We start from the raw sequence: 15,764 nt of genomic DNA, 5'->3' as shown, positions 1-15,764 counted from the left end.
CTTTGAACTGTTGTGATTGTACCTCTCGCCACCATTTCCTCTGGCAGCTCATCCCATACCTCCGTCACCCTCTGTGTGGAATAAGTTCTTGGGTCCCCTGTAAATCTCTCCCCTTTCACCTTAAACCCTGGGGAAAAACGCTGTGCCTGTTCATCTTATCTTTGCCCTTCATGATTTTGTAAACCTCCATAAAGTCGCCCCTCAGCATTCTTCACTCCAGGGAAAACAACCCCAGCTGATCCAGTGTCTCCTTGCAATTCCATCCCTCCAGTCCTATGGCGATCTAAGAGTTCAGCTACAGGGTTATGCCTAGAACGGAGGTTGGGAAGAGGTTTCGCTGCACAAGATTGAGAGGGTTTAGAGTTGCTAAATGGTATTGGTCCGTAGATTAATAAAAGGTTGGGGACCCCTGACTTAGAGGGAGATTATGTGAAGACTGTTTTAAATGCTGGGGAAACCTTTGATGTGGTGGGCTAGTGGAATGTGAGGAAGATCCTTGTTTTAGCGCCAAGCTATAGGTCGAGCGGTGAAAACAGGCACTGAATGTTAATACTTAATAGAGGCCACTTGTTTGAGCTGACCCTCTCTACAATGAGCTCACTCCCATGCTCTTTTACCACATCCCTGCAAATTATTTTCCATCAAGTACCTAGCCGATTCCTTTGGAAAGTTCAGACCGACACACTGGGCCGATTTGCCTCATGAGCCTGTCGTTCTGATCTTTAACCAGGGTTTGTGCCACCTAGTTAAGGCTTTGCATTTGTAGCCAGTAAGCTGTTGGCAAGGGCTTTGTACAGATGTGTGACCGCCACACTCGTCATTCCAGGATGGAGGCCACTCTCCTGGTGGAGATAGCCCCCGTGGAACCCTGTGGATGAGGGCTTTCCCGAACTCTCCCTGCAGGAGAGTGCAATGAGGTCCATACTCCTACTCCAGCAGGACTGACTGCACATCAAGGCCAACCCTGTCGGTACTACCCCCATCCCAGCTACCACCTGTGGAGATGTGTTGCGACGTACACTCGATCTGAATTATTCTGTGCCTTACTTTGTTCTGGGAGGGTTTTAATTCTGCCTCAAGGAAAGTTTCAATGATCCTAACTTTTTCTTTCGCAGCAGACGACTGGAAAGAGCAGCAGCAAATCCCTCTACATATCCAGGTTACAGGTACGGAGCTACCAGCCAGAAATGTGGGCCACACTGCTGCCCTTGTCCTCAGTCACAGTATCATACAGCACTGAAACAGGCCCTTCAGCCCACTCTGCCCATGCTGACCCTTCTTGTCCTGCCCAACGCATCTATTGATGGGATATCCGGGAGCCGGTGCTTTGACTGTGCTCTGATAGTTGGTCATTGGCTGGTCTGAGGCAATTAGCAGCATTGCTGGATGCCGAAGTGTCTGCAGTCTGCGTGAAAAGCTCACTCACTCTTCAGCCAAGGGTTCTCCGTCCGTGAGAAGCTGGAGACTGAGTTTAACAGGGTTGTAGGACTAAGTGGGTTGATGTATTTGGGTTTGTTCAAGGAGCTGGAACTACAGTTCAAGGTCAGCCATGATCTCACCAAGTGTGGGGAGGGACTGATGGCTGAATGCTACCTCGTACCTTTTCAATGGTCTGACACCTGCCTCCTGGGGCAGTGGGTGTCTGGGTGGGAAAATAAATGTTCAGGGTGGGAGAATATTTGCAGATAATTGAATGTAAGAGTCGGGAAACAGCTTTCCAATTGTGGGAAAAAAAACTTCTAAAGGAACTTGTAAAGCTAGAGGGAAGTTAAATGTGTGGAACAAATCCCAACGTCGTCAGTCTTTTTGTGTTTTATTTAATTTACCAAAATAATATTGAAGTTTCTACTTTTTTTTGTGAACAAGTGGTTGTCCCCGCAGTGAGAGCCTAGCCGTCGTGGAATGCCTTGAGCAGAAGTGCGGGAATTAGCCCAGGCCGTGGTCAGGACGTACGGAGCCTTGACCTTATGCCAGCTCGACCTGTAAGTGGTTACCATGGTTACCACTGGCCCATACCCTCCGCACTGATCTGGTGCCTCAGGGAGAAATCTCTTCAAAAGAAGTCCCTGTCCTTTCTCATAGGCAGAATTCATTACCTAGTCATTTTGGTAGCAACCGATCAGGGTGTGAAGGGTGAAGTACTAATGACAAAAGGAGCTGGGTCAGCTGTACTGTTGAGGTAGTTTGCCTGCCAACATCCATGTAAAGCAGTGTTTCTGATAATCAACCTGCTCAGGTCTTTGATGTTTTTTTGGCATTTACTGTGATTGCCCACAAGAAAATGAATGAAATGTATAGTGCTTTAAAAATAAATGTACTTTGAACTTTAAACATATCTCAGTTGGCCTGGGGTGGTGCTGTGCTCTGTTGCAGGCTGTCCAAGAGGCAGTGAACCAGTCACTCGACTATCTGCTTGAAACGTCACCCAGGACGAGAGTTGCTTTGGTTACTTTCAACAATGAGGTAGGTAAAGAGGAGTGAGCTGCCCAGATCCCTCCGCTGTAATGTCTGTTGGGAGGCACGCCTGCTGTGTGATCGTTGACCATTGCTCCCTCGCCTCTTGACCACGGGGTTGCAGAACGAGGGCTCCTGCACACTTGGACAAAGGCTTTACTCTCTTGGAGCCAATCAGCCTGTTGAACTTGGCCGTGTGCTTCACACTTCCCTCTGACGTAGGAACATGTGGTTATGCACCGAGTCTGCAGGTTCTCCCAGAAGCTGCATTACTTCTCCCCACTGTAAATGCTTCCCTCACATCAGCCCACCCACAGTGGGCTTCCTTCTTCGCAGCCAGTGACCCTGCCAGCCGGCATCGTTTTGGAATGTTAGAGGGATGTCTGGGGAAGCCTGTGTGTTCAGAGAGAGAACAATTCAAGCCCTCACAGACTGTGGCAGGGGTGCTATATCTTGTCAGGCAGCTGTGCTACGTGCCCACCCATGCAGATGACGCTGCAGTCCAGGTAGATGACCCGCTTCTAGATTGTGTCTGCATGGCCCTGCTGGGAGCTGCAGACTGCGCCGCGCTGAGGTCGTAGGTGGGCTTAAACAGCTGAGGTGTTTCAAGCTGTTCAGTCTGAGGTTAACCGGCGTGTGTTCCGTAACTAAGCGAAGTCTCCAGTGGCCTTCGACCAAAGTCACTGAAGATCAATCATCATGTCAGTGATGGAGACACAAGTGCAGATGCTGGAACCGGAAACGTGGACAGTCTGCTGTTGGAACTCAACAGAATGAGCAGCATTTGTGTTGAGACTTTCCATCGATACCCTCTCCCAATGTTGTTAGAGCTCCCCCTTCACCCTCCTGTCCCCTCACCCAGCGTCCTGACCCGCTGAATTCTGCAACTGACTGCTTGTTCCTTCAGGCAAGGGACAGATGAAACACATGGGCACACTGGAAGAGTTGCTGGGTTGTGAGCTTTCTTTTCTGGTCCAATTTGTAGAAAAGGAACCACAGAATTCACGTTGACCATATCCAAGGCTTTAGCCAAAAACTGCAAACCCGCCAGTGATTGCTGAAGGGAAGTTCTTGACCTGTCCTTATGATCAAAGCCACACATGCAAGGCTCTGAGCCCATTCAAACCCGCAGTGTGTTTGGTAGAATGGTAATGGTTGTCCATCATGTCCGACTTGTGTGGGATCTGTTGTCGAGGAGTGCATCGGAAGTCCAGGTCCAGCAGTGTGAACAGGCATCACAAGCTGGGGTTTTCATTGGTTGCAGTGAATGACCGTCAAGCCCTTCGCTCTCCGTGCAGCATTGTGCTTCCACCTTCCTAACTTTTGTAGATCCCATCTTCCCAGTCCACCAGAGCTGATTTTGCTTGCTCGGACGGGCATGACCTGGTTTATCCCACCTGTTGAAGTGGCATGGCTGCTGTCACATGCAAACAGGTACTCGGAGGCACGGGAGAGAGCTGAGTGACCGCTGGGGACCAAAGGTGGGTGGGCTGCCCCAGAATGGACATTACAAGCCCCTTCACCAGAGATGCTACCCCTTGTTGGATACCGCATGCACCCAAACTGGCAGAATAGAAACAACCCTGTGTAAGGGGGAGGGCAGCAAGATCTAGGGAGGAGATTCTAGGGCCCAAGGCCAGACCTTAGCCATGTGTAGTGCAGGGCCAAATATCACCACTGTGTCTCAGGCAGAGTGATTCACTGCAGGGCTGGAGCTGGGGCACACAAATCTGAAACCTGGCCATTTCTGATCCCCTCAGGTGTTTGTGGTTCAGCAGGGCCAGAGCTAACGTTTCTGTTGTTTTCTGGAATAGAGTCTCTGAACTCTTCACGCTCACTCCTGCTGCTTTTAGTTTGAATCAGTCACACAGTAGGTGCAAATTTGAACACGGGCTGTTCCATCCAGTGGTGTCCTAATGCAGCTTTAAATGTATCGTTTAGGTTCCCTGTCCTCTCACCCTCCCACTCTACACACCTCAGAATCAGAAACAGGTTTATTATCACCGGCAAGTGATGTGAAATTTGTTAACTTAGCAGCAGCAGTTCAATGCAATACATAATCTAGCAGAGAGAAAAATAAATAAATAGAATTAAAATAATAATAAATGAACAAGTAAACCAATTACGTGTATTGAATAGATTTTTTTAAACGTGCAAAAACAGAAATACTGTATGTATATTTAAAAAACAATGTGAGGTAGTGTCCAAAAATTTAATGTCCATTTAGGAATCAGATGGCGGAGGGCAAAAAGCTGTTTCTGAATTGCTGATTGTGTGCCTTCAGGCTTCTGTACCTCCTACCTGATGGTGACAGTGAGAAAAGGGCATGTCCTGGGTGCTGGGTGCTTCCTCTCCCTTTGGTCCCCATTACCTTTCCCAGCACCAAACTGGCCCCAGCAGCATGTTTTCTTGATCAGAATCAGATCTAATATCACTGGCATATGTCGTGAAATTTGTTATGTGGCAGCAGTAAATTGCAAAACATAATAAACTGTAAATGACAGGATATTAAAAAAGTTAAATTAGTAGCGCAAAAAGGGAGGAAAATAAAAAAGTAGTGAGGTAGTGTTTATGGGTTCAAAGTCCACTCAGAAATCAGATGGCAGAGGGGAGGAAGCTGTTCCTGAATCACTGCGCATGTGCCTTCAGGCTCCTGTACCTCCTTCCTGATGGTAGCAATGAGAAGAGGGCATGCCCTGGGTGCTGGGTGATGGACGGCACCTTATTGAGGCATCACTCCTTGAAGATGTCTTGGGGGAGCTGACTGAGTTCACAACTCTCTGCAGCTTGTTTCGATCATGTGCAGTAGCCCCACCCACACTTGCCCCCTGCCCCATGCCCGACAGTGATGTGGCCGGTCAGAAAGCTCTCCACGGTACATCTGTAGAAATTTGTGAGTGTCTTTGGTGACATCCCAGATTTCCTCAAACATAGTCGCTGTCATTTCTTCTTTGTAACTGCATCGATATGTTGGACCCAGGATAAATCCTCAGAGATATTGACCCTCTTAAGCTTGAAACTGCTCACCCTTTCCACTTCTGATTCTCGATAAGGAGTTTGAGCTCATGTCTTGCCCCTTCTGAAGTCCACAATCAATTCTTTGGCCTTACTGACGTTGAGTGCAAGGTTGACGTTGAAGTTGATTTGCTGGCTAAAGAAGTTTCTACTAGTTTCTCTGACTCTTTCACTGTGGCTGCAGGGGGTTCTCTGAGGTGGTGTCCGGTCAGCTCCACTCGGTCCCGCAGACTCATACAACAAGGAAGCAGACAGTCTGGCTCAGCCCTGAATGCTGTTGCTTTGGCCCTGTAAATGGTTCTGCTTCCTCTCAACGTCCATCTGTCATAGATCTACCGACTTTCCTCTATCCTCCAAGCTTACCACCAATCCTTCTCGTGGTTCTCTGTTTCAGCTTTTCCATCATTAGCCTTGTGTTCCCACCCGTCACCCTAACACCCCATCCACTGCCCAGAGCAACAGGATCTCACTGCCCCTTCCCCATCCACCCAAACTGTTGGTGCTGCCTTCCTGACTTTAATGCTGCACCACGGGCACCCTACCCGTCTCGATCTTGCACTCCAGAAATCCCTCACTAATCCCTCCTCCCTCCTCCCGCTTCCTACTCTCTCAGGTGCTAGGATGAGGCCCCACCTCGGGGAGGAGGAACAACACCTTGTCTTCCATCTGGGTAGTCCCCAGCCTGATGGCATGAACATTGATTTCTCCTTACAATAAAAACAATTTCTCCACTCCCCATCTCTCTTCCTCCATTCCCCACTGTGACCTTTTACTTCCTCTCACCTGCCTGTTACTTTCACCTGGGTCTCCTCCTCCTTCCCTTTCTCTGATGGGCCACTCTCCTCTCCTATCACCTTCCTTTTTCTCTTGACCTTTACCACCCACCTAGCTTCACCTAACACCTTCCAGCTAGCCTCTTTCGCCTCTCATCCCCCCCCCCCCACCATTTTATTCTGGCATCTTCCCCCTTCTTAGCCTTGGTCTCGGCCCAAAACATTATTCATTTCCGTAGAGGCTACCTGGCCTGCTGAGTTCTTCCAGCATTTTGTGTGTGTTGCTTTGGATTTCCAGCATCTGCAGACTTTCTTGCGTTTATTTACTTCAGATGTATTCCAAGATCATAATGCACAAGTCTCGACATTACCAATATCCTAGCCGTGTGAAGTCCAGGGCTCAGATGACCCTGCCAGAGTTTCCCAGCATGACATCTGCTCTCTGATGCAGAATCTGTAGAGCCATCCAATACAAGGGCCCCAGGATTCAGAAGGTCCTCTTGTATCTTCATATGTTTGTCACAGAGCTGTGCAGCATAGAAATGGGCCACTTGGCCCATCCTGTCTATACTAACCCCATCTCTCTGCATTAATTCCATGCCCCTCCATGCATTGCTCTTTCAAGCACCTACCTCGATGCCTCTTAAATGTCATTGCTGTCCCTGCCTCCACCATCACCTCAGGCACCTCCCTCCAGGTCATGTCTGCTCAGTGTGAGAAACTCGCTCCCCAAATCACTTTAAACCTTCTGCCCTTCGCCATAAACCTATATCTTCCCGTTTTAGATATGCCTATCACAGGAAACTGCCCCTGGCTACCGACCTTATCCGTTCCTCTCACGATTTTATCTACCTCGATCAAGTCATCTCACTTTCCTCCGCTCTGGGGAGTGTCTAATCTCTAACTGATAACCCTCCAGTCCGGGCAACATCTTTGTAGTTTAACCTCATCCTTTGCTGTGGCGTGGTTACCAGAATTCCACACCATCCTGTGATTGTGGCCAGTTTGTTACTGGCTTGACCCAAATCACCATGAATGCGAGTGCAGGTAGCTACTTGTCCCAGTGAGTCTGTCAGACAACTTCAATCCCCAATAAAATATCTCAGCCCCTTAACCGAACTCTTCTAAATTTGATGGACTTTTCAGGTAACAATCTATGGGGACGGGCTGGGCACTCCGCGGACCCTGGAGGACTTTGAGTTAATCGACCGGGAGTACCTGAAGACAAAGGGGGCCGAGGAGGCCCTGCCACAGTGTATCTCGGACAGCAGAGATGCTCTCCGTCGCCGAGTATCTGTCATCACTGGGAATTGCATCCGCGTCCCGCTGGAAGTGAGGATGACGGCTGTGGCCGCTATTAACACGGACGGATGAGACTGGGGATTTCCCCACCCGTCACCATCCACAGGGGATAACTGCTGTTGCGTATGATGTGATTGGCTTCCGGAAGAGCAATTCACCGCTCTTGGCTCTCGCCATTCTGGCTGTCCACCCTCTCTCCAACCCCGTCTGCTCTCCTTAGCCCCTGTGAACTTGCCGTTGTTTCTTCCATCATCACTCCACTCCTGACCTTCAGACCAACTCAAACCAATCCCACCGTCTCCTCTGCAGCAGTCTTCCCTTTAAAACAACACTGACTGTCCCCAGGCAGTAAATATTTTGCCAAAATGCTTTGATTCAGCCTTTGATCAAAGTCCGGGTAGGCACATTCCCCACAAGTTTGCATCCATCTTATTTCAATAATTCCAGAGATTAACATCTCAATTCAATACTCTATTACACAGTCAAAGAGTTGAAAGTAACATTGTCCGTAACTATGGCGATGGTTCATGTCCCTTGCTTTCTTGTTTGTTGCGCTCATTTTCCTTCTGTGCTTCAGTGTGTGACCCATCCCTCTGAGAAGGGGGCAGGGGTGGGAGTGTGTGTGTGTGTGGTGAACTATGTGCCTGTCGGGACACGCCCCTGCTGACTGCTCCTGTGGCTCCTCCCACAGACCCCTGTATAAAGGAGACCTGCGGCCTGAAGCTCGGCCTCAGTCTCCAAGACCTTGTACGATAGACACTCACTCCTGGTTCCTTCTTCCAGTCAATAAAAGCCGATATCTCGCCTACGTCTCAGTATGAGTTATTGATGGTGCATCAATTTTATTGACTGGAAGTTTTAAAACATGGAACCCGTTTTGCGTCCGGACCGGTTGGATTTGGACCCTCAAGACCCTGACGCAGCTCTCGCTTTTGAACACTGGCTTGCATGCTTCCAATCATACTTGGCGGAGCTTCGTGCGACTGAACCCGCCGTTATGCACAGAATCCTACTCTCGAGGGTCTCCTCCAAAGTTTACTCCTTTATCCGGGACCTGCCGACCTACGAAGGGGCACTGGATGCCCTCAAACGACAGTACCTGCGGCCGGTGAACACCGTCTACGCAAGACATCGCTTAGCTACCCGGCAACAGCGGCCTGGCGAATCGTGCGCTGAGTTTCTCCGAGCACTACAGACACTCGTCCGAGCTTGCGACTGCAAGACGCTCACGGCAGAACAGCATGCGGAGCTGCTGGTGCGAGACGCCTTTGTGACGGGACTGAGGTCAGTGTACATGCGCCAGCGGCTGCTGGAGAACTCGGATCTTACCTTAAGCTCGGCGATAGAGACGGCCAACGCTCTAGAAGCTGCTTTGCATAACGCCGACGCTGTCCAGTCGCGCGATTCCCCGCCGGTTTCGTGGACGCCTCAGACCCCGCCACCACCGGCTCCCGGGAGCGAATTCGCCAACGCCGCCGCCAGTCGCCATTCCACGAGCTCCCCGACCCAGACCACGGCTGTGGCCCGTAAGAAACTCGTGCTTTGTTATTTCTGTGGCCAAAAGAAACATCCTCGACGACGCTGTCCAGCGCGAGAAGCGACCTGCTCCAGCTGCGGAAAGCGGGGCCACTTCGCCAAGGTCTGTAAGTCTCAACCTCGAGCAGAGTGCAGCGCTGCGGGTGAAACGTGGGGGCCGCCATCTTGCATGCCGGGATGTGGGCGGCCATCTTTGTCGACGTCAGCACGCCCCGCCCCCGATCCTCGGATGCTGACCGGGTACCCCGGATGTGAGCGGCCATCTTTGTCGGCGTCAGCATGCCCCGCCCCCGACCCTCCGATGCTGACCGGGTACCCCGGATGTGAGCGGCCATCTTTGTCGGCGTCAGCATGCCCCGCCCCCGACCCTCCGATGCTGACCGGGTACCCCGACGGCGATCCAACTCTGGCCACTGTGACTCTCGACCAAAGCGCCCCACACCAGCTTGCAAGGTACATGATGGACATCCAGGTGGAGGGGCACTGGACTGGATGGCTGTTTGACACGGGCAGCACTGGGAGTTTTATTCACCCGGACACAGTGCAACGCTGTGGACTCGCAACGCGGCCGGTCAGTCGGAGGTTCCATTTGGCCTCTGGGTCGCAGTCCGCAGACATCCGGGCGGGTTGTGTAGCGACTTTGGTGGTGCAAGGCACAGAATATCGGGACTTTGAACTGCTGGTCATGCCTAATCTGTGTGCACCTGTGTTATTGGGGCTGGACTTCCAGAGCCATCTCGAAAGTGTGACTATGGTATACGACGGGCCCCTCCCACCACTCACTGTCCGGAATCCTCAGTTTTGTGGGACTTCTTCACATACCCCGCTACTGACCACACACACACACGGGCACACACATCCCATCCAGAACCATGCCGACAGCTGCGCTACCGACACCACTTGCAGCCTCTCCACTCTCAAGGTCCCTCCCCCACCGATGTTCGCCAACCTGACCCCCGACTGTAAACCTGTGGCAACCAAAAGCAGGAGGTACAGCGCGTGAGACAGGGCCTTCATTCAGACGGACGTGCAGCGGCTGCTCAGGGAGGGAATCATTGAGCCAAGCTCAAGCCCTTGGAGGGCCCAGGTGGTTGTTGTTCGGACTGGGCAGAAAAATAGGATGGTGGTGGACTATAGTCAAACCATCAATAGGTTCACGCAGCTTGACGCGTACCCCCTACCCCGCATCGCGGATATGGTCAACCAGATTGCTCAGTACAAGGTGTACACGACAATAGATCTGAAATCCGCTTATCACCAGCTCCCCATCTGCCCAGAGGACCGCCCCTACACCGCCTTCGAGGCGGGCGGCAGGCTCTATCACTTCCTGCGCGTACCTTTCGGTGTCACAAATGGTGTCTCTGTCTTCCAGAGGGAAATGGACCAGATAGTGGACCAGTACCAACTGCAGGCCACATTTCCCTATCTGGATAACATCACCATCTGTGGTCACGACTGGCCAGATCACGACGCCAACCTCCAACGATTTCTCCAAGCAGCCGCAGCTCTGAACCTTACTTATAACAGGGACAAGTGTGTGTTTGGAACCACCCGCCTTGCTATACTTGGGTATGTCATGGAAAACGGGGTTATTGGCCCTGATCCCGACCGTATGCGCCCCCTGTTAGAACTCCCTCTTCCCACCACTCTCAAGGCCCTCAGACAGTGCCTGGGTTTTTTTTCCTATTACACCCAATGGGTCCCCCATTACGCAGACAAGGCACGCCCCCTGGTCAAGTCTACCTCGTTTCCCCTCTCTGCTGAGGCCCGCGCGGCCTTCAGCTGCATTAAAGAGGACATTGCTAAAGCTACGATGCATGCGGTGGACGAGACCGCTCCCTTCCAAGTGGAGTGTGACGCCTCCGATTTTGCTCTGGCTGCTACCCTCAATCAGGAAGGCAGACCAGTAGCATTCTTTTCTCACACCCTCCAAGGCTTCAAAATTTGGCACTCCGCGGTGGAGAAAGAAGCCCAGGCCATAGTGGAGGCTGTTAGGCACTGGAGGCACTATCTTGCTGGCAAAAGGTTCACCTTGCTGACCGACTAGCGCTCGGTTGCGTTCCTGTTCAGCAACCAACAGCGGGGCAAAATCAAAAATGATAAGATTTTGCGGTGGAGGATAGAACTCTCCACCTACACCTATGATATCCTGTACCGGCCTGGCAGACTCAATGTGCCCCCTGATGCCCTATCCCAGGGAACGTGTGCTAGCACACAGCTCGACCAGCTGTACACCCTTCATGCACAACTTTGCCATCCGGGGGTCACCCGATTTTACCATTTTGTGAAAGCTCGGAACCTGCCATACTCCCTGGAGGACATCAGGACGATGACCAGGGACCGCCAAATTTGCGCTGAGAGCAAACCGCACTTCTACCGTCCTGAAACGGCACAACTTGTCAAGGCCACCCGCCCTTTTGAACGACTGAGTGTTGACTTTAAGGGCCCCCTTCCCTCCACTGACCGCAATGTCTATTTTCTGAGTGTTATCGACGAGTACTCAGGGTTCCCCTTTGCCATCCCCTGCCCCGACACCACTGCCACGTCCGTCATAAAAGCCCTGCGCCAGCTCTTCACTCTGTTCGGGTATCCCTGCTATATCCACAGCGATAGAGGGTCCTCCTTTATGAGTGACGAGCTGCGCCAGTACCTGCTAGCTAGGGGCATTGCTACTAGTCGGACCACGAGTTATAATCCCCGGGGTAATGGCCAGATGGAGCGGGAGAATGCCACAGTGTGGAAGACCACACTTTTAGCCCTTAAGTCAAAAGGGTTGCCGGTCTCTCGATGGCAGGAGGTCCTCCCTGAGGCACTGCACTCTATCCGCTCTCTGTTATGTACGTCCACCAATGCCACCCCTCACGAATGCCTATTCTCTTTTCCCACGAAGTCTGTCACTGGGACCACCCTACCAGTTTGGCTGACGTCCCCGGGGCCAGTGCTGCTCCGGAAACATGTGAGGAGCAATAAATACTCCCTGCTGGTTGAGAGGGTTCACCTTCTACATGCGAACCCCCAGTATGCTTACGTGGTCTTACCTGATGGGCGGGAGGACACAGTCTCCGTCCGCGACATGGCACCCGCAGGTGCAGCAGACCACTACCCTGAAGGCTCTCCGGTAACTATGAACCCTGCACCTGAGGTGACACCATGCTCACCAGGCCCTACACAGACTCCTCACAACACTTATATACCGGGCGTTTCGTACGCATTTATACCAGGCGCCTCACACATGCGTGAGGGATCACCGGCGCCTAGTGGGCAGGAACAAGTGCAACCTCCGTCCCCTGTGCAATCACCAATGTCGCTGGCATCCATGCGATCACAGCCGGTGCTACGTAGATCGCAGCGACAGATTCGACCACCTGATAGACTTGACTTGTAAGAAACTTCGTCACATGGGGACTCTTTTAAACAAAGCGGGGATGAATGTGGTGAACTACGTGTGCCTGTCTGGACATGCCCCTGCTGACTGCTCCTGTGGCTCCTCCCACAGGCCCCTGTATAAAGGCGATCTGAGGCCTGACGCTCGGCCTCAGTCTCCAGGACATAGTATGATGGTCACTCACTCCTGGTTCCTTCTTCGTCAATAAAAGCCGATATCTCGCCTTACGTCTCAGTGTGAGTTATTGATGGTGCATCAGATCCTGACCTGGATCTGAGCCGTACCTTCCAAATATCCGGACCTGATTTGCACTACCTTACTTTCCCTTTTCTATTTTCCAATTATAATTTATAATTTAAATTTATATTAGATTTAATTCGATTTGTACTTCAGGGAGCGCGAAGCACAGAATCAAATATCACCGTGATGATTGTTCGCTCTAGTATCAATTGTTCGGTGACAATAAAAGTAAAGTAATTAAGTAAGATATGGCCATTCAAGACAATCAAACGCTTTTTCGGCATCTAGAAATATGCCCTTTGTGATTTTTTATAAATGACTTGGATGAAGAAACAGAGTAAATTTGCTGATGACACAAAGGTTGAGGTTGTTGTGGATAGTATGGAGAGCTGTCAGAGTTTACAGCAGGACGTTGATAGGGTTGAAAACTGGGCTGGGAAGTGGCAGATGGAGTTCAACCTAGATAAGTGTGAGCTGGTATATTTTGGTAGGTCAAATATGATGGCAGAATATAGTATTAATTGTTAGACTCTTGGCAGTGTGGAGGATCAGAGGGATCTAGGGGTCCAAGTCCATAGGACACTCAAAGCTGCTGTGCAGGTTGACTCTGTGGTTAAGAAGACGTATCGTGTATTGGCCTTCATCAATCATGGGACTGAGTTTAGGAGCCGAGAGGTAATGTTGCAGCTCTATTGGTCAGTCCCCACTTGGAGTACTGTGCTCAGTTCTGGCCGCCTCACTACAGGAAGGATGTGGAAGCCATAGAAAGGGTGTAGAGGAGTTTGACAAGGATGTTGCCTGGATTGGCGAGCATGCCCGATGACAATAGGTTGAGTGAACTCAGCCATTTTTCCTTGGTGCAATGGAGGATGAGATGATGAGAGGCATTGATCATGTGGATAGTCAGCGGCTTTTTCCGAAGCCCGAAATGACTGCCACAAAAGGGCACAGGTTTAAGGTGCTGAGGGGTAGGTAGAGAGGGGATGTCAGGGGTAAGTTTCTTATGCAGAGAGTGGTGATTGTGTGGAATGGGCTGCTGGCAATGGTGGTGGAGGCAGATACGATAGAGTCTTTTAAGAGACTCCTGGACAGGTACATGGAGCTCAGGAAAATAGAGGGCTGTGGGTAACCCGAGGTCATTTCTATGGTAAGGACATGTTCGGCACAGCTTTGTGTGCTAAAGGACCTGTATTGTGCTGCAGGTCTTCTATGTTACTATGTTTACCTCAGCCCCTTCCCAGTGAACCTCCTTTCACAGCCCATTCAGGAAGTGTGTTCCATTTCACAACTCTCTGCCTGAAAACATCTTTCCCCAGCCTCAGTATCTTCTCCTCTGCCAATGGAATTAATTTATCTGTATTCTCCTTGCACATTTCAGGTTGTGGTGCCTCTGTAAATCTCCTTCACCGTTCAAAGAACAAGCCCAACTTCCCCAGACTTTACACAGTCCTAATCAACTTTCCAGCCCATCCTGTCCTCCTGTGTAATCCCGACGTTCGCTCAGTCATATCACCCTGCTCTCTCTGTCCTTCCATCTTTCCCCTTCTCTGACGTGCATCCAATGCTCTCCCTTTCTTGCCCTCGACCTCCACTTGCCTCTTTTATTGTGGCCTCCCCTCCTTACCCCTACTCCAGCCCTTCCTTGACTCCCATTCCCTCTGACACACTGCCCCCCCCCCCCCGACCCATTCATTCCCAACGTTAACCCTCACCTGTTGACTCCTTGGACACATCCACTGCCCCTACCCTCCTCTGCTGTGTCCCTTCCCCCTTTTGGCAACTTAGTGCCAAATCTATCAATCCAGAGTCACTGTTTGGAATTATAAAGTATACAAGCAGGCAGTACGTTGAAGAGAAATTTATTGGAGTTCAGGAGCAGATCATAAGTGAGAGGTCAGAGCCACCAGCTGTCCGTGCTGGATGTCTGTGCTCGTCGGGAGTCTGGGCCCGTATTGTGCTGTAGGTTTCCTACATTTACCCTAGACCCTTCTCAGTGAATCTCCTTTCACATCTAGTTCGGTCCACTCGGACATCCTGGAAAAGAGCGGGCATGTTTTAGTTTGAGAGCTTGTCTGTATTCTGATTAAAAAGTGAGAAGTATTTTTGCAAGAGCAAAACAGTTTAGTAACTGACCTGGCGTATCAGGCGACACATAGCACAGTAATTTCCAAATAAGTTGTCTGCGCTTTATTTTTTCCCTCTCTTCTGCCCTTTTGTTCATTAAATAGATCTCATCTTTTTTCCTCTTCGCCACTTCGATGGGCTCTGGCCAGTTGTCAGCTACCATCATCACTGGTTCGCTGTGTCTCATTGCGATCTCCTCAAACTGCTGAGCACTAGATGGGGACAAAAGATAGCCATCTGTTCCTTGGCCATCGAGAGCCTACCAGTGGAGTGAGTGCTCCCTGCAGGAAGGGAAGGGTAGGGCATGGCGTGTCTAAAAGGTGGAGGGTGTCACAAGATCAGGGAAGTGAGGAGGATGAGGAACTGGCACCAATGGTAGGTGGACTAGATTGCTCACTCACAGTGCAGCCATGGTGACCCCTTCACTACTGGCCCTTCACTTCAGGAGCATTCACCCAGGAGAGTTATATTTTATTCGTAGTGCCAGTGTCAGTTCATACCTCCCACATTACTGCCTCGTGACCTTGCCCACCTCCCTCAATACTGCCCCCAACACTGCCCACCTCCCTCAGTACTGCCTCCTCCTGTACTGCCCACCTCCCTCAGTACAGGCCCCTCTACTGCCCACCTCCCTCAGTACGGCCCCCAACACTGCCCATCTCCCTCAGTACTGCCCCCTCTACTGCCCACCTCTGTCAATACTGCCCCCTCCACTATCCTCCTCCTCAGTACTGCCCATCTCCCTCAGTACTGTCCCCTCTACTGCCCACCTCCATCAATACTGCCCCCTCCACTATCCTCCTCCTCAGTACTGCCCATCTCCCTCAGTACTGTCCCCTCTACTGCCCACCTCTGTCAATACTGCCCCCTCCACTATCCTCCTCCTCAGTACTGCCCATCTCCCTCAGTACAGGCCCCTCTACTGCCCATCTCCC

General features: G+C 51.1%; 1 protein-coding gene across 3 annotated transcripts in view; it reads left to right on the top strand.

The window, feature by feature from the left end:
* The window catches only part of LOC132383106 (circularly permutated Ras protein 1-like), a 65,223-nt gene that overhangs the window by 38,140 nt on the left and 11,319 nt on the right, over nucleotides 1-15,764 (top strand). The window contains exons 8-10 of one of the 3 annotated variants that reach the window (XM_059953905.1): nucleotides 1,116-1,166; nucleotides 2,374-2,463; nucleotides 7,389-7,897. In XM_059953905.1, the coding sequence (XP_059809888.1) occupies nucleotides 1,116-1,166; nucleotides 2,374-2,463; nucleotides 7,389-7,616 (369 nt within the window). In that variant the 3' untranslated portion in view covers nucleotides 7,617-7,897. Of the gene's footprint in view, nucleotides 1-1,115; nucleotides 1,167-2,373; nucleotides 2,464-7,388; nucleotides 7,898-15,764 lie in introns of those variants that run through there. The other 2 variants (XM_059953904.1, XM_059953906.1) reach the window with 2 other exon arrangements.

This window comes from Hypanus sabinus, chromosome 29 (assembly GCF_030144855.1).
Source record: "Hypanus sabinus isolate sHypSab1 chromosome 29, sHypSab1.hap1, whole genome shotgun sequence".
Lineage (NCBI taxonomy): Eukaryota > Metazoa > Chordata > Chondrichthyes > Myliobatiformes > Dasyatidae > Hypanus > Hypanus sabinus.
Note: the sequence above shows the minus strand (reverse complement) of the source record. Positions and strands in the feature narration are given on the sequence as shown.